The sequence below is a fragment of the Notolepis coatsorum genome, assembly GCF_963971535.1.
Source record: "Notolepis coatsorum genome assembly, chromosome: 5".
NCBI lineage: Eukaryota > Metazoa > Chordata > Actinopteri > Aulopiformes > Paralepididae > Notolepis > Notolepis coatsorum.
The window spans coordinates 31,399,580-31,418,936 of NC_140169.1; the positions used below are offsets into that span (position 1 = coordinate 31,399,580).

At 43.2% G+C, this 19,357-nt stretch overlaps 1 protein-coding gene and 1 long non-coding RNA gene across 2 annotated transcripts; both read left to right on the forward strand.

Annotated features, from left to right (window-relative positions):
* The first annotated feature begins 14,393 nt into the window (after positions 1–14,393).
* LOC311229301 lies at positions 14,394–15,107 on the forward strand. Its single transcript, XR_014619741.1, has 3 exons — positions 14,394–14,499; positions 14,778–14,880; positions 14,979–15,107. It is a non-coding gene; the product is annotated as an uncharacterized lncRNA (long non-coding RNA).
* Positions 15,108–16,726: 1,619 nt separating this feature from the next.
* Positions 16,727–18,846, forward strand: LOC311229300 (uncharacterized protein). The gene is made up of 4 exons (XM_084315375.1): positions 16,727–16,786; positions 16,950–17,121; positions 17,870–18,018; positions 18,123–18,846. The coding sequence occupies exons 2-4, from the start codon at positions 17,066–17,068 to the stop codon at positions 18,320–18,322; spliced, it is 405 nt and encodes a 134-aa protein (XP_084171501.1). The 5' UTR covers positions 16,727–16,786; positions 16,950–17,065; the 3' UTR covers positions 18,323–18,846.
* The last annotated feature ends 511 nt before the right edge of the window (positions 18,847–19,357 follow it).

A 19,357-nucleotide genomic window follows, 5' to 3' on the forward strand; every position in this document is an offset into this window, starting at 1 on the left:
CACCAGTTTTGTCCGCCCTACACTGGCTTCCTATCCAAGCCCGTTCTGACTTTAAAGTGCTACTCCTCACCTACAAAATTTTAAATGGGCTTGCACCGCTCTATCTATCCGATCTCATCTCCCGATACTCGCCCGCTCGTGCTCTGCGCTCACAAAATGCGGGGCTTCTATCGACCCCTAGGGTTAAAAAGAAATCCGCCAGCCACAGAGCCTTTGTCTACCGCGCTCCCTACCTGTGGAACAAATTACCTGCCGTCATCAGGGGCGCCTGCTCTGTCGAAGCTTTTAAATCCCTGCTTAAGACTCATCTTTTCTCTCTCTCCTTCAACCTACCCTGATCTCACCTGGTCGGGGACTGACCTTTAGATTAATCTGTGTAGTTTAGTTATGGTACAGGGTACTACATGGTACCACTGGGTAGTTTACTACAGGGTAGTTTAGTTAGGGTACAGGGTACTACATGGTACTACATGGTACTACATGGTACTACATGGCACTACAGGGTTCTACATGGCTCTACATGGCTCTACGTGGCACTACAGGGTACCACAGGGCACTACAGGGTACTACATGACACTACAGGGTACTACAGGGTACTACAGGGTACTACATGGTACTACATGGCACTACATGGCACTACAGGGTACTATAGGGTACTACATGGCACTATGGGGTACTACATGGTACTACATGGCACTACATGTCTGCTCCTTTGCAGCACCACAAACATGGGAACTCTCTAACTCTTCCCCCCCCCCTCTTCCCCCCCCCTTCTCTCTGAGTGCCCGTCTCCTGGCGCTGACTAAGGTGATGGATGCCTCGGGGTCTTGGCCAAGATTGTAGTGACTGCTCTACATGCACCTCCGAGGCCTTGGATCAGTTATTCACCGCCGTCTGTCCGTGGTCCTGTCAACTGATTAACAGTATTAACAGACTGTTAACAGATTAACAGTCAATGCGGTTTCATTGCTGGGTTAAGTACTTCCATTTCTATTCACATAATACGCCTACTTCATATATCTACTCCTTTCACATATATGCCTACCACTTGTATCTATTGCTATGTCCGCCTACTACAATCTCATGAGCCGTCTAACGCCTGTCCCGTCTCCCTGTCTCCCTATGACTTGCTGTCCTGGAGTGTTGACCGGAGTGTTGGACGTCCCGTGACGAAGGCCGGGAGGTTGCGACCCCCTCTGCGTGCCCCCCTGTCTCCGGAGGTCTCGTAGTGGTGACCGGAGTGCCGGATGTCCCGCGATGATGTCGGGGAGTTCGTGACCCTCTCTGCGCCGCCCCTATCTCCCTGTCTCCGGCTGTCCCTGAGCAACGACCGGAGTGTTAAATGTCCCTTGACTAAGACGGGGAGGACGTGACCCTCTTTGCGCCGCCCCTGTGCCTCAAATAGATTGCTATCAGCTCTATCTTTAATCTTTCAAAATGTTCAGTTGCTATCGCTATTAGCTCTATCTTTAATTTTTCAAAATGTACAGTTGCTATTGCATGCACTCATCTGTGTTCCACTACACACATGAGTGCATGCTTACCAACTGTCCATCTGCAACACTACTATCACCAACATCTAAGAAGGGAGATCCCCCCTTGAATGGCCCTTCTAAGGTTTCTCTCCTCCACACTGCCTGTGGAGCTTTTTTCCCCCCTATTGTTAGGTTTTAGTGAGTTTTTCCTTACCTTCGCGTGGGGTATGTCTGGGAGTGCTTGCATTCTTTCATTTATTTGCATCCATCTAAAAATGTTTGCACCTTATGGTGTTCTTGTTCTGTTCTTGACTTATTGTTATGTTTTCTTCTTGACTTGTTTAAAGAAGATCTGTACGGCCCATGGGGACATTAACGTGTGTTGTTGGGCCCTATAAATAAATTTGATTTGATTTGATTTGGCCGTCCGTCCTGGAGCAGCTGTGAAGAGAGAAGAAAAAGCATACACTTAATTATCAGTGACATTTCCCGTTCACAATCCATCATTTATCTTTAAGCATGGAATGTCAGGCATCTCCTATACTAAAATCACTTGAGAGCATTTGTGCAATTTTCGTTTTGAATTATCAATGACATAGCCTTAATCGTTTTTCAGTTGTCTCCATTGGAAAACTAGATCTCTCAATCCCGTTGTCATGATCCTTCTTCACACAACTCCGGGGAACCTTATTTTGCATCAGCCTTTTCCCTTCTGTTAGTCAATCAGAAATTTGTTATTTACAGCCTATCATTTCTAAACATCTGTGCTGGACATGGTAATTTAGGTGAATAAACTCACTTTAACTCTAATAATTTAGGTGACTAAAAGCACTTTAACTCTTATTGTTCTTTGCAAATGACTATGTGTATATTTAATCCTTATCTTCGCTTCTATGTGTAACTATATTTATTTCTGTCTGTGAAAGCCTAAAAATGTATTCCGCTCATATTATATTATACATATCAGTAACATACATATTTCACACACAATTTTTCACACAATCACTACATTCCCCCGTAACACCTAACCACTTAGGTGTTAAAACGCGCTTCTCACGAGAATAGAAATCAATTTCCAGTGCCTTATGTCACTGAAGTCCCCGTGCACTTAGAACAGTGTCACACAACCCGTTCATTAAATCACAGGCGCCGACACCACCCCCACATTGAAATCCCTGCCGACCAATGACATCTCACTGGTCAACCCGACCTGTGGCCCACGGCGTCACCCCCAGTTTGCAACCTGGAACGCGAAACCCCGGGCCTCCTACTCAAGGATATCCAAAGTTCATTCCACTCACAACCACTGCCACACACACACAGCACCTCCGACACCAATCAACCACCGTAACCACCATCACCCAAATACCCACATACAACATAACCCAATGCGCGTAGTGTGGCAGCGAGCTTTTGACGAGTGCACACATAGCGCATCCCCGCCAACGCGCGGTGGCAGGCAACGAGCCCACCCCCGCCAGCCAATACCACTATCAGCACCAGAAATTACCCCAACAATAACAACAAAACTGAATATTGAACAACAACAAGGCCTCAAACAAGTCCCAAACTCAACCAACTGCCTTTGAATCCCACAGTAAACAGTAATAAACAATAAATCTAGCACTACACCGCGTTCGAAACCTATAAAGAAAACAATAAACAATATACAAGACTAAACTATGAGAGAAAGAGAGAGCGCTTCGGGGGGCCGAGGGGGGAAGAAAAAATGGAAGCGAGGCGGCGTGGGAACGAGAGCCCTCGTTCTTATAACACCACATCACAATATAGCCTGTGCCCATAACCACGCGGGGAGTGAGGGGGAGGGAGGGAGCGAGAGAGAGAGAGAGAGGGGGGGGGGTAAGAGAGAGAGAGAGTGAGAGGGGGAGGTGAGAGGGAGAGGGAGAGAGAGGGAGGGAGGAGAGAGAGAGACGGGGGGGGGTGAGAGGGAGAGGGAGAGGGAGGGAGGAGAGAGAGAGAGGGGGGGGGTGAGAGGGAGAGGGAGAGGGAGGGAGGAGAGAGAGAGAGAGGTGTGAGAGAGGGAAGGAGGGAGCAAGAGAGAGAGAGGGGGGGGGGGTAAGAGAGAGGTGAGAGGGAGAGGGAGGGAGGAGAGAGAGAGAGAGAGAGAGAGAGAGAGGGGGGGGGGGTAGAGGGAATGGACGAGGGGGAGGGGGGGCCAAGGCCCCACAATCCACCACCAGATTAAAGCACAACAATCTAATCTAACCTTATTAGTACACTAACCTCTAAATGAAAACGTTCTGTGTGCAGAACCCAAAAATAGCTCCAAAAGGAAACTCACCCTGTCCTCTGCTGCCCCCTACCGTATTCCTAAATAAACTCCACCTTCCCCTCAACAATGGACGCCCGGCGCCCCCACCAAGATGGACGCTCGGCGCCCCTACCAAGATGGCCGCCTCATCGCGAGACCCATCGTCCCGTTTCGCCGCGCGGGCCGACACCCCGCCATGTTAACACAACACCACATTCCCCACAACAGAACCCTAATCCCCTCAAAACGCCAGTGTAGTGATTTAAACAAAAATATAAAAACATAACAACCCATAGGCCCCCACAAAACACTAGCTTGACCCCGCCGCCTTCACTACCGGTGTGCTCAGAACGACTTCCGGGTCCCCGCTACATACTATCCCGTTCACCTAAAACATTAAACAACTACTTTATCCGCATCGAATATGAAAATTTTAAAGTGCCTAACACATCCCCGTAATCCCAAGACACTATCGATCGACTTTATACATTTGAACCTACGCCTATTTGTCACCAGCATCCTCCGGTCGCCCCCCGGCTAATACAGTAGCCAACCGCCGCTGCGTTCCACCGGCCCTCGAAAAACCGGCGTTATCATTACATATCCCCACGGCTATCCGGTGACTTAAATTACATAATAATACAACAATAACCTCATACGTACCACCAATCACACCTAACCATAGCCATTCTCCAAACATTCAATCATACTGCCACTCCTAACCACAAAATAAAAATACAAACATCCATTCAGACATACATACTATTGTCCCTCGAACGTCGCGCGGCAGTTCTCACATTCCGTTTCACTCTATTCAATAACTTCCGCGCGACTATTAAAAACGAGACCAAGTGTAATCATACACATTACTATACTGAATGTTTAAGTTTACTATAGCTTTGTAATCGAATCCCCACTAAGTACTTAATCAGTCTCTCAACCGAAATGTTTTTAAGCACATCGTTCGCCTCTTATCACAGCGCACGTAATCAATTAATACACCGGCGTGTTTAATATATTTAATAGGATCGCTTTAGGCAAATCGGTTTCTTTAATTCGCAGACTCACCCTGCAAACAACCCTACGCCTCGATCCGCTCCAATACGTCCTAAAAACGAACATATTTCTTCATTTAATTCGGCCGATAGCCTCCGCAGATACCATGTCCTGTCTTCACGCTCAGCCAGAAAACCATATTACTGCAGTCCCCTAAACACACCAGCCCCGCTTACATTAATCTTTCCGTGATATTCCTGTAACCGCACAACAAGTTCCCTGATTCATGCTGATCCCCATCGTCTTTACTATACCTGATTTACATGATCCAAATAGCGACAGAGCCACCGTACGCCCGCTTCTGTGAAACACACTCGCCCCGGCCGTTTTGAGTACACGGCTATCGAGATCAGAACAGTATCACGTCCCCGGTCGCACACACACGGCTCTCCCACTATTCAGACACGCAAAAATTACCAACATCATAGCGCCCGTCTCCTGAGAAAATGTTCCAGGGTTCCCATAACTCAGGACGCGCTCCTGTCGAACGCCAAATCAGATTTACCGAGCCTTATGATCAGTAAAGCCTTTCATCTGTCGCCATCCGACGCTTTGACCACCCCATAAATCAGATAGTTGTGCCTCCACCATATGTCTTCATATTACAGTAACATGAGGCTTTAACTTTACTTCATATACTCCTATATGAGGCATTCACTTTTCCCACCCCTCGTTGTTCGAACTGAGCTGCCAATCCTCCGTCATCACTCACCTTTCTTGATCCGCTGATGAGGTCGATGGTTGAGGAAAAAAATTCTCGTTCCTACGGCAGCCGCTTGTTCACGGGTCCAGGCACCAAAATGTAGTATATTCCCAAGCTAAAACGGTTCTGCTCTGTACCAGAACCCGGCGCTGATCTGCTCTGCGTTGTGATTCAATAACTTTAAAGCTCTGGGATATACTTTTGACGCTCGGCGGTGCAGGCAAGAGAAATCAGGAGGAGAAGAGGGTTATTTCAAACGGAGTGGTTTATTAAATCCACAAAGTTATACAAAAAATGATCTGTTTCAATTAAAAGTAAAGAATGCTATAATATTGAGGTACCGAAAGCCCTATGCCGCTTGCCCTCAATATTAGACTAATAAAGTAGAATGATAGTTGTTGATGTGTCTTTGTTCTCTGCTGATAACAAAGAGGATTCTGTTTTTCCCTCCCAAAGTTCTTTTGTCCTTTGTTGTCCTGCTGCCGCTCCTCTGTGTAGATGGGTGGGTTCCTCCTGGTGAGTTGGGTTTCAGAGTCCCCTCTCGTCACCACACCCAGATCTTATAGCCAAGGCCCAGCGTCCCTGTGTGATGACATCATCCGCTGTGGTTGTCCAATCACAGCCTCTCTACGTTTGAATGCAAACAGGGGCTGTCCTTTCACAGACAACTATATACTTTCATTTGTTTAAGTTAAGGAGCAACCACCATCTAACAACCTACCTAATACATTGCATTTATTCATTTCATAATATCTATATTTGAATTACCATTCATTACATGAACCCAGAGATATCATACTTAAAACACATTTCTTATCATTAAGCCTATTTTCACCTTAAGTGAAAACTAATCGTATTCTGTAGGGGATTTAAGTTTATACTCTAGTGTTCATTTAATAATATGCTTTTATACAGTTTCATTAATCATATAATTTTACATAGTTTAGTATGACTTCAGAATTATTACCCCAATGTAAACAGGCCTAATTGTATTTCATATCAAACTAATCTAAATGGGTTACCAGACATTTGCAGTTATTTCACGTTGTGTTGAGTGATTGTCTCTGAGCTAGTATAATCACATGCAGGCCAGCAGATACCATAATCTGTCTACGGCAGCTGTCCCCACATGTCGTGTCACAGGGCCAGTGTAACAGATAACACAGGATATATGACTCTGATCTATTGTCTGCAGCTGTTGCCAACACTTTGTATGCAAATTCACCTTTGGTTGGGAGCACAAGGTCTCTGTCCACCCACACACTCTATGAACTATATTTGATTGCCAATTGTTCCACTTTGACTGTTTCTTTAAGACTATTACACATTAGTTTGATTTGAACTCCCGTAATGATGATCTATGTTCAAAATATACCACAAGCGCCTTTGAGGTGCTTTGGTACCATGAGGTGCAAGCATAGTCGTAGTACCCTTGAATGAGTGTGTCGTATATTCCATGTACATTTCTAGGTTAATTACAGTATACACAGGTTTGCTAAGCTGGATGGAGGAAATAGAATGTGGAATGGTTCCCCCTTATGACAGGGAAATAAACTGTGCAGTCAGGACAACTGAACTAGGATTCAAACTGATATTTATTGCCAGAGGCCCAAAGGGTGTAGAGAGCAGGTTATTACATACAGGGATCCATCAAACATGATGCACAAAGGGTTGTTGATGCTTATACATACTTTGAGCCCATCATATTGGCTGTTCACATCAAACAAGTCTGTACACACATATTAGTCATGTTTGTAAATTAAAGGAATGTACTGTGCAATCACATGGTTCACCTGGTCCAAGATTAACTACCTTTACATTTACACTATACAACACCAAACAGTGGTTCCATGGTTTACTCACGTATTTGCAAAGCACATTCTCTGGTGGGCGCGGCGGTTGGAGGCTCAGACGGGGGTGTCTGGCCTCCTGAATTAACACTGTGTTCTGGTTTTTCTACTAGCCATGACCTCACAAGTTTAGACTGGGTTTAACCAATCACAGTTTCATCTAAATATGGAGTTGTTCCAATCAGGTGTCTTGATACTAAACCAAGAGGCCTGGGTCTGCCTCTTCCAAATATGGTCATGTCATTTTCACACCCGGCGTCCTGCTGTTTGTGGCAGAGAGGCTAATTCCTCAAGAGTCATTTCTTGTATGGGCAGTTGAATAATTAAACATTTCTAAGATTTATCTTCAGTGTAATGAGTTACATATATCCAGAACTAAAACAATGTAGTTGTTGTCCATAGTTTAATACCAAACTATATAACATCTATATAAGATGACAAAACCTGTATTTACCAGACTGAACTAATGATATAGAGATTTGCAGATTATTTATATAAACATTTCAACAGAGAATTAGCAGAACATATTTCATTATCTTCACAGACAGTTGAATTTGTAATGACATTAAAATATCCCTTTTTTATCTAATAAGTCAGATTAGTGTGATATTCAATGTGTCCTTCAGTTGTCACTAAGCACTAATGTGCTACAGATAGTTAAACCTTTTACCTTGATTTATGAAATATGACTGACATGTTCCTATTTGTATTGTGTGAAATTCATGATGAACATTTCTACACATTAATATCCTGTTGTCTACACCATATACATCCAATATGCTCTTTCTTAAGTCTTAAGGATCTTCTGACCTCAGCGGCCCCACTCAGACCCCTGGAATGTGGCTCTGAGTTTCACAGATAAGCAGGTGCTCTGGTGGGGGGTTGGTTCCTGTTGGCGATACAGTTTAACATAGTGGGGGTTGGTTGGCTGTTCCTGTTTCTGCTGTTATCTGATGCCACTGTCACCCCCAGCTTTGGCCTGGTGACTACACAGCGTTCTCTGGTGAACTATTTACGATGTTTAGCGTAGACCAGTCAGTTTAAATTGCCCCCAGGATCTAACCCCCACCCTGTTATCTGGCATTTTGGTCACCCAACAGTTTACACATTGCACATTAGTTTATCATTTCCAAGTCAATGTTACCACAAGTGCTCCTGCCAGAGTCTTTACCCCTAACTGCTCCCGATGAGCAGGTTGGCACTTTGCATGGTCGTCTCCGCCGTCGGTGTGTGAATGAATGTGCGAGTGAACGGGTGATTGTGAGGAACAAATGGTGAAGCGATTTGGATAAAAGCTGTTGTATGAATGCAGTCTATTTACCATTTATGTTGTCAATTTCAGAGCTGAAGGAGATCAACCTGCACATTTCTATTCGAAAATCTGATTAAAATGTAAAACGTGCTCGGAGAGATCATGAAGAAGACGGAGCGGTAAACATGCATTTCAGTTCAGTTCAGTTATTTTTTATTTTGGGTTTTGGACACATAACAATGGTCATTCCATAAATCGCCAAAGTTTTACCAGCTGCTATTGCAGCATCGTCCAATTGTCCGAAAAGGGCTAGGGAGAAGCACTAGGCTTGTTGGGCCCTACCCCTGAAGACTTACGTTTCATTTAATTTTTTATATTTTTTATATTTTTTCATTTACATACATACATAGTACTACATACATATAGTACACATTACAGTACACACATATAGTACACATTACAGTACACATTACAGTATAGTATACCTGCAGTATATAATAGTATATATAATAGTATATAGTACATAATAGTGTATACAACACATATATAATGTGATATGAGATATATAGTACATTATATATATAATATAGTACCATAATATAATAGTATATAGTGTATGCTCAGGCATTTCACTGATAGATATCTGCTACCACCTAGTGGCAAGAGGAAACATCAGGGATATCCTGACACAACTTGTATTTACCTGCACTATTCTTACCCTGCCTAATCTTATACACTGCCTATCAAATTCATGTGTCGGTTATTGCACTTTTTACTTCTTACTGATGACTATTTTTAAACTGAATCATTTTAAACTATTTTTTATTATTTGCTAGATCCAAATGTGAAACACTGTGATTATTTGTATTACTGAATAGAGAGCCTATTAGGATGCTAGATCCTAATGTGAAACACTGTGATTTGCCATATCTTGCTATGCTCGCTCATGCCTGTATTTTTTATGTCCGTTCTATTTTATAATTTTTTGAATCATTTTAAACTATTTTTATTATTTGTGTTACTGAAAACTGTAAGCGGAGAGCCCATTGGGATGCTAGATCCTAATGTGAAACACTGTGATTCTACCTGTCTATCTTTTTATGCTCGCTTATGCCTGTATTTTTTACTGTTGTGAAGCACTTTGAACTGCAACCTCTGTATGAAAAGTGCTATACAAATAAAGTTATTATTATTATTATTATTATTATTATTATTATTATTATTATTATTATTATTATTATTATTATTATTATTATTATTATTATTATTATTATTATTATTATTATTATTATTATTATTATTATTATTATTATTATTATTATTATTATTATTATTATTATTATTATTATTATTATTATTATTATTATTATTATTATTATTATTATTATTATTATTATTATTATTATTATTATTATTATCATATGTATTTTTTTTTATTAATATGCAATTAAAGCTAAAGCTCTTCTTCCCTCCTGTATCTGATTTTTTTTTATTGATTTATGTTTTCACAATATTTTTGTTCATCCTCTAGCGGGGTTGACAACCATTTTGATTGGCACGCAGCACCCATTGACAACAATTTTTTTCTTCTTTTTTTACTTCACTTTTGTGAGGATTGGTTCATTCCCCGCCACACGCTCCGCTCCTTTAAAGGCCAACCTTCACGTTGTATTTTTGTTCAATAAACAATGTGGACTAGGCCAACAGTGACTTTCATGAAGAAGGGAAAAAAAAGTATTGAAATTTACCCAGTTTTAGCGTTTTTATCAAACATTTTGTCTGCCCAACACAATCACCACGCACGTGCATATTTTAATCAATGGTTCATAACGTGCGCGTGTAATCGAAATGATGTCGTCACAACAGGTGCTGGTCACCAGGGGGCTCTGTGCTCTGGGAGTCACAGGCAGTAGCAAGGAGGCGGAGCCTTCTTGTTACTTGTTGCATCCAGCTGCACTTGTTGGCTAACACGTTGTGAGCTCGTGTAGATGTTCTCTTCTCTAGCCTGACTTGCTAAAACATGGTGAATGTTTGTGTGTGTGGTGGGTGTACCAATTCCAACCTTTCTGGCCATAAAATGCACACCTTTCCGAAGAAAGGCACGCCAGCCTTTAGATCATGGGTGAGATTCGTGCAGGTGAAGAGAGCTGATTTTCCGGCGTCGTCGGCGAAAGACTGTGATCGACACACGGTCATATGTGGAGCTAATTTCAGAGAGACGGATTACATCCAAGGAGATCTCCTCTCCTATAGAATGGGATTTCGAACTCTGGACCGGGTGAGACTCGTAGAAGGTGCTGTGCCGTCGATACAGTCACCTGGCCAGCCCTCTGTGAGTGCACGCTCCGCTGCTGCAGTTCTCAGTTCTCGGGTAAGTGAATCTAATCGAACTAGCTTTTTGACGCTAACGTGTGTGTGTCGTTGTGTGTGTGTGTGGTTGTGTCTGTGTGTGTGTCGTGGTGTGTGTGTGTGTCGTGGTGTGTGTGTGTGTGTCGTGGTGTGTGTGTGTGTGTCGTCAGGGCCGCCTCAGGGGGTGTGAGTCAGCTGCGTTTGACTATTTCGCGAGTGCAGCTTTTTACTATTATGCTTAGTTATGCCAGCCAACTCGAAGAGGTCGGTCATTATCAGTCGGTCGTTCACCAAGGAACGTTGACGAAAGGCGGGACAAATGGCCTGAGCCTTGTCATGATGCAGTCGGGATATAGCCATGATGATGTCGGCTAGTAGCTAGCTTAGCTAAAGGCTATCTAGCGTTAGCTAACCTAGAGACATGCAGCCAAGATGAAGAGGATGGTCGTTTGGCAGATGAACTTCGTCAACTCCACGCGGTTGTCTCCATCCTCTTGGACGTTTGGTGAGTTTTTAACCTATTCTATTAACTCTATTCTATTCCCGCCGTGGACATCGCTCTCTCTCTCTCTCTCTCTCTCTCTCTCTCTCTGGAGCTAAACTGGCCGACTAGCTGTTGTAGATTGTAGTACTACTAGTAGCTAACGGTGTGTGCCTGGTGTCAGCACCTGTATCTGTATGTAGCCGCATAGCTTGCTTCTGCGTTAGCTAATGGTTAGCAATAGCCTGGTTGAGCTTTGTTAGCCAGTTAGCTGTTTAGCTTCGACGTTACCTGCCGGCTGCGCTCGGCTGGGAACGTTCGTTTGATGCTATCAGTTAGCCTTGAGTTAGCTGTTAGCTTGTGCTACGACCATTGACATTAGCCGTGAGAATAGCAGGGGGTTCTGGCACTCTGACTACGACATCATCTTTGACAGAAGATGTAGTCGGGCCTGCACCATGACAAGGCTCTGGCCATAGCTTATTTTTGTCCCGACAGCGAGAGGCCTTTCGTCAACGTGGAGACCTGTGTTGCGGCCTTTCGCCCTGCGTTCCTTGGTGCAGGTAAGATTAATGAAAATGTCATGACATTACCCCACTCTTCCTTCCTTCCCCTCCCGAATGTTTTGTTAATAACGATGTTTCTTTCCAGGCAAAACATATGTTACTTCACAACATTTGGAGATACGACATGTGCTGTGTGTGAATTCATTTGTTCGTTTGTGTAGCTTGGGTAGCGTTGGGCCGTTGGCCAAAGCTGTGTGTGGCCTGGTGTCAGTAGCCTACCTGGCTAGCCTTTAGCTGTCGGCCATTGGCTCCTTGCTGCTTTGTTTTCTCTTGGTATAGACCCTCTTCTCTTTGGATTTAAGTGTTGATCTTTGTCCTTTTGGATCTATGTATATTCATGTTGCCTTTGTGAAGTTATCTTTTCCTTCTGTTTTGTTCTTTCATTAAAAGTTGAATATCCTTTAGGGGGTCATCTTTGCTTATCTCTCTCATACATGCTCTCTCTCTAACACACATGCTCTCTCTCTCTCTCTCTCTCTCTCTCTCTCTCTTTCTAACACACACAGTCTGCCTATGGCGGCCTTTCTCGATGGCTAGGCTGTGCTCGCTGAGTCTGTACCTAGTCAAGGATCTTCAGTCACAGTGCTCAGGTATTCTGCCACTGTGTACTCTCTGTTTAGGGCCAAATAGCATTTCAATTTCTTTCCAATGTGTCTCTCTCTGTACACTGTATATTGACTGTAGAACGGGAGCTCTCTCTCGCTCTCTCTCTTGCTATATGTTGACTGTATCATGCCCAGCCTCGGGCAGCGCTATTATTTACGAATATGTTGACTGTATGAAAAAAAAAATAATAAAAAAAATTATATATATAATCTTTTATTTTTTTTTACCTTTGGGGGGGGGGTGGGGGGGGGGGGGGGGGGGGGTGGGGGGGGGGGTGGGGGGGGGGGGGGGGGGGGGGGGGGGGGGGGGGGGGGGGGGGGGGGGGGGGGGGTCGCGTTTAAATCTCGCACAGGGCCTCGCATTTCTCCCAGGCGGCCCTGTGTGTCGTTGTGTGTGTGTAGTTGTGTGTGTCGTTGTGTGTGTGTGTGTGTGTCGTGGTGTGTGTGTGTGTGTGTGTCGTTGTGTGTGTGTGTGTCGTTGTGTGTGTGGTTGTGTGTGTGTGTGGTTGTGTCTGTGTGTCTGTGTGTGTGGTTGTGTGTGTGTGTCGTTGTGTGTGTGGTTGTGTGTGTGTCTGTGTGTGTGGTTGTGTGTGTCGTTGTGTGTGTGGTGGTTGTGTGTGTGTCGTTGTGTGTGTCGTTGTGTGTGTGGTTGTGTGTGTGTAGTTGTGTGTGTCTGTCTGTGTGTGTGTCATTGTGTGTGGTTGTGTGCGTGTGTCGTTGTGTCTGTGTGTCTGTGTGTGTGTGTACAATGCAGTGTTGAAGATATGTTCCAAGTTCGCAAACTAAAAGTCTGTAATGATAAAAGTGTTTCTCATGGCGTTTGGAGCAGGCAACAAATGTTTTTTACCACTGTGTAAGAGCACAGGCCAGAGTGAGTTTGATTAATTGAAAGCAAGGTTATGATCAGATCAAGTAGATTGCATATTATGAACATTCCTTAGTTCTGTAACTTTAGTGTAGGGGTTGAAGATATACAATTATTTCCAATATTTGAAAAGGTTGAGAACCACTGAGCTAGGTCCACAGTATGTGGTCTAGGTGTTGGAGTGTAATTAATAATAGTTGAGAACCACAAACACTGTAAACAGTGAATGCTCCTTTTTTTTTTTTTTACAACAGACTCTTCAAACCCACTCTGCGACTCCTGACGTGACAGAGGAGCCGATGATGATGGAAGCGGAGGAAGCTGGCCCATCATCTGGCCCATCATCTGAACCCGATCTTCCACCCTCTGAGCCACGAAGGGAATCGGCACACAAGGCAACACAGTACAGCTACCAGAGACCACCACACCGGTCTTTGGGTAGGTTTTAATTTGCTTTGCACGTTTTAGCCAACACAACCTTTTATAGAGAATGATCAACATGCAGCGACGTGTAACTTGCATGATGAGTGTGCAGTGCTTTGCCACAAAGGTCTGAGAAGAGGACCTGCACATGATTTTACTCGTTCCCCAAACTCCTCTACATGCCCCGATCTAAAATGGTTCACGACAAAAGACATAATGCTAACGTTAGCCAGCGCCATGATATATCCAGTAGTACTATGACCCGGACGGGCATAAGGCATACGTTTCCTGAAGTGACGTCACGGCCGTGCTAGCGTCTGATAAGCTTTTAGATTTGCTCGTGTATGTTATTCGTGCGTGGACCTTTTTAACCATTTCTGAGTGAAATTTCCGGCGTCAAATGGAAAAAAAAATAATTAAATTAGATACCAATGATGTAAACTACCTTTTGCAGAGTAGGGCTTTAAATTGTATCACTTGTTGTTTTCTACAGGCAGTCCCCCAAATGGTGTCTGTTGAAACACAGACAGACATTACAAGCTTTGAGGCCAGTCCAATGCAAAGCCAATGCACCATTTCTCAGAGTGGTAGTGAACAGTCAGGTGAGGGGCCATGCAACCAATTATAATCGTTATCATTTTTTCCCCCTACTGAATGAATGATATTATTAATTGCTTTTAAAATCAGAATGTGTTAATTCACTAGGCGAAGAAAAACAACCTTTATGGAAATGATGTGTGTATGTTAGGAGACGGCATCGCTCATTGTGACCCAACAGAGCATCTTGATGTGATCAATTCACCAGTTGAACCAGTTTACCAGAACAACCACAGCTCAAGGCTTTGACCGACTCCCATTTGTATCGACTAAATCATTTCAGCACCAAAGAAAGGTGATGACAATTGGGTTCCAGAGGCTGAAGACGATCTATTTTCTGAGAGCTCTGATGACTTGCCACACCTTGAAGCATCCTCTGCCCCTTGGTAAGACACTACACAGTTACACTAATCTGTTCATGTCACGATACTGACTGTTCAGTCTTAATCAAACTTTTGTTTTGTTTTTCTTAATTTTTTCTCAGCTATATCGATAAGTATATAGTGTGTCACAGCCAACTCATGGAGCTGTTTGCCACTTGCCCGAGCTGCTGTGAGGCCACACAAGCCAGCATACAGAGACAGGAGGGGACATTTGTGAAAATCCAACAGGTAAGATTTCATCCTGCATTGAAGCGGTTTATCACTTTGCATTATGCTAGTGCTTTCAATCTGATTTCAGCATAAAACTAGTGTCTTATGCTGAATTTGGTGGGGGGGGGTTTCTTCAAAAACATGTTTTCTCACTTTATTCCTCAGCCATAAGAAAGTACACACAGACAGTACACCACTGATCATTTGAATATATTTCATAGGTCTGTTCAGCATGTGAATTCAAGAGGGTTTGGCGGAACCAGTCAATGCTGCACAGAAACATGCCTGAGTGCAACCTGCAGCTGAGTGGAGCTGTACACTTTTCAGGGTGTATGCCCCAGCAGACATTCAGAATGCTCCAGCTATTTGGCCTACAGTGCACCAGTGTTAACACCTATTTCCGCCATCAGCGCTACTACACGATTCCCACCATCATCCAGGCCTGGCAGAGCCAGCAAGCCAGTATCCTCCGTGAGCTGCAGGAGATGGAAGGGGGATTGATTTTGTCTGGAGACTGCAGGTTGATTACCATGTTCATTGTTATATTAATCATTATAATATACACATAAGTACAACATTAATAATTTGTGGACATTTGGCATCTATCCATAATTTTGCTCTTGCCTTGTGCTTTTTACAGATCGGACAGTCCAGGGCACTGTGCCAAATGCGGGACATACTCCCTTATTGAGGACCGGCTGAATAAAGTCATTGACCTTCAGCTTGTACAGGTCTGTTATTCCTGCCTCATGTACCTTCTGCCATATCTATGCGGCTACATTCTACTTTGTTTGTGTTTGGGATTCCCATTTGTTTAGGTTTGTTTTTTGTTTGTCTGATTGTGCTCCAGAGTTCAGAAGTTGCTAACAGCAACTGGTGTGAGATAGAGGGCTTGCAACGCAGCATCAAGCTACTGAAGGAGCAGGACTTGAAAGTCGCAGTCCTTGTCACTGACAGAAACCGCCAGGTACAAGTGACAGACACACACACACACACACACACTTTCTCTGGTGATAGTTGAATTGGCAGAAAAAATATTGGTGTAAACTAAGGGAGGCGATCAACTTCTGGCGATCAAGAAACTGTGAGAGGGGCTCTGTGGTGATAGTTAAATAACTTTTTGTATTTTTGTTCACTTTAGGAATAGAAATATTTGAATGTGAATGCATTTCAAGTTTACTTGAAGGGTTAGATAACTCATCAATTCTGCCATATATCTGTACAATTCAACCGATTCTGCAGGTAGCAAAATGGGTGAGAGATGTGCTGTGCGCCGAAGGAACACAACACTACTTTGATATCTGGCATATTGCCAAATGTAAGTATTTGTCCTTGAAAATGCATGGCTACAATGGAAGGCAAGACCAATCACAGTAGTTCAATTTTGTCAGTCCGATTTTTAAAGTGTGTGGTGTGTGTGTGTGTGCCCATGCAATAACAGCCGTAAGCAAGAAGTTGGATGCCCTTTCCAGAGAGCGTGACTGTGACGTTATAAAGCTCTGGAAGCAGTCTTTCGTGAACCACCTCTACTGGACCGCCGGTTCTACTCCCAGTGGCAATGCAGACATGATGGAGGCAAAGTGGAGAAGCCTGGTCAATCATGCTCAAGACATACATGAGCATGACGCTCCTGCATTCCCTGCCTGTCAGCATGAGCCATTGGAAGGAGAGGACAGAAACAAGGAGTGGCTTGAACCAGGTATCTATCGCTCAGGAATGTGCACAAGTTCACTTTTTCATGATCTGTTAGTTGATTGTCTGAATGAATATCCATGTGAATAACCTTTCACAAATATGTACAAAAAAGCATATGATCAGGGAGAGATTGAAAAATCAGTTGATGCTGATGTTGTATTTGTCAGGTTCATCAGCAGCTGTTCAACTGGAGGCTCTTGTGACTAAAAAACTGTTCATCAAAGATGTACGGCAGCTATCTCCCCAGAACCAAACCTACTCACTCGAGGCGTTTCACTCCCTGATGATCCGCTTTGCCCCAAAGCACACAGGGTTCTCCTTCCTTGGAATGCATAGCAGGTACAGTCAGTGTCATAAGATAATTTGGTTTTGGCAGTACAAATGTAAAATTAGACATTTCAATACATTGACATTTCAGAATGTAAATGTATTCTGAATGAAAAGATCTTATCCTCATTACAGTAGAATAAAGAGTTACAACATGTTTTTGCAATCGGCAGCTACAAGGGTGTGGCGACTCTTATCCCACAGTGTTTATTTCGTTGGCTGGCACCTTGCGAGGACTGGTGTGCCCTTGCACCCTTGGTAACTGCCTTCATCATCATCTCTAAATGGAGGAGAGACATGCGCAATCTAGGGCTGCACGATTAATTTTTTTATTTAACCAGGAAGTCCCATTGAGATACAAGATCGGTTTGGGAGAGGGAGGTAAGGGGTTTTAGATTGTGTGTTGTGAAGTTTAGACTTCAGAGAGGGAGAGCAAAGTACAGAACAAAATTTACCGGTATCGATTCCCAGGTCAAAAGAAACATTTTCAGGATCGGTGTCCTGAAAAGACCCACCGCGTAGGCCAGATCCAAGCCGCATTTTACAATAAACCTCTGTGGGGCTGCTTAAAAAAAATATTATAAGCGCAAATTTAATCGCAATCGCAATATCTGTCAGAAAAAAAATAGCAATTAGATTATTTCCCAAAATCGTGCAGCCCTAGCGCAATTTATTACACAGAGTGCTGCTGTGATGTTTCGGGCTCTCGACATTAATTATCATAAAATGAATTATCATAAAATGTTTCTCCTTTCCATAGGCTCCTTTTAGCAGCTATGCATTACAACCACAATGGGAACCGAACAGTGGCCACTACTAGTGCTGGAGAACCACGCTACGCAGTGTCCTACCCTAGGTTCCGTAAAGGGGTACATCATGTGCATCCCATCAAAGACAAACCATCTTACGGTGTGTGTTCAATTACTATTTGGAATTATCAACAATTTGCATATTTGGAAATACTGCTATACTTTTATAATGTGTGTTTCAATATAATATTCTCTTCTCTTCAGACTATGCATTTGATTTGATGGGCTCTTTGAAGGACCAATATTCCAGAAGTCCATCAGCCCTGAGAGCCGTCAGTGAAGGTTTGGCAACTGCTGCTCCTCCCCCCATTGCAAGAACCTTTCAACAGGTGGACAAGGCTGAAGCTGTCACTCAGTACCTGACACAGAAGTCCCGCTTTTCTTCTGGCCACCAGGATCGCTAGTGTAACCCAGGTTTCAGATTTCCAAGGACCATATCCTTTTCTATGACACGAACTGATTGAACGAGAACACAAGGACTTCCAAGGGCTTCAACCCTGTTCACCTTTTGATATTGTATTTGATTTGATTTAGTTTGATATATGGGTACAGATATTCTCCTATAAGAAGGGAGAATTAAAGGGTAAATACGCCCAGTAAGGTACCTGAACTACTGACGTTCTCTTGTAAAGAGGACGAGTTAAAGGGTCAATGTACCCAATAAGATACTTGAATCCCATTGATGACATATTGATTATAGTTGAATCACTGATGGTTCTCCTGTAAAGAAAGATGGTAAATTCACCTAATAAGGTATTTGCATTCCTATAACCTGGAATATTTCTATTGGTACTTTGTTTGTGGTACACCTTCAAAGGAATAGGAGCATTTCACCTAATAAGGTATTTGCATTCCCTGCACGTAAGGGTTAGGTTTAAATTAATATGTTTAAACATTTACCTATTGAAATGATAAACTGATATACCGTAATTCCTCTAATAGTAACCGGTATTCAATAAAAAACCGGGTCTCTATTAATGACCGGGTGCACTGTTGAGCTAAGCAATTATAAGCCGGCCTCCTAATACAAGCCGGGTTTCATGTATATTAGAGTTATTGTTGTTATATGCTGGCCTGGCTGTGCAGTAAATACCATATAATGGTATGGTGTTAATGTTTACCAAGAGAGTAAGCCTACCTCAGAATTGTATAAAACGAAGTTATTATTATTATTATACCAGTATTGTGATTGCACTATTTCACTTTATTTTACTTTTTTTGACCACCTGTAATTGCACTGTTTACTACCGTATTTCATACAGTACTTGCTTGGTTTCAATAAATGAACCCAGTCCATTTTACTGGGTTCAAACTGACACAAAATGTTGATTTATTCATTATGATCTGTTTGAAAATTATCTGTTTGAATATCATTCGCTCAGAACACCAACCAGCTGACTATAAAAATGACATGTGATGGGGACCGGGGACAGACTTCT

What these genes read in the sequence shown, in the direction of transcription:
- LOC311229300 (XM_084315375.1), top strand. Translation starts at nt 17,066, where the DNA reads ATGATCCGCTTTGCCCCAAAGCACACAGGGTTCTCCTTCCTTGGAATG. An exon ending in TTCCTTGGAATGCATAGCAG is followed by an intron (nt 17,122 to 17,869) that starts GTACAGTCAGTG and finishes TCCTTTCCATAG; the next exon opens with GCTCCTTTTAGCAGCTATGC. An exon ending in CAAAGACAAACCATCTTACG is followed by an intron (nt 18,019 to 18,122) that starts GTGTGTGTTCAA and finishes TCTTCTCTTCAG; the next exon opens with ACTATGCATTTGATTTGATG.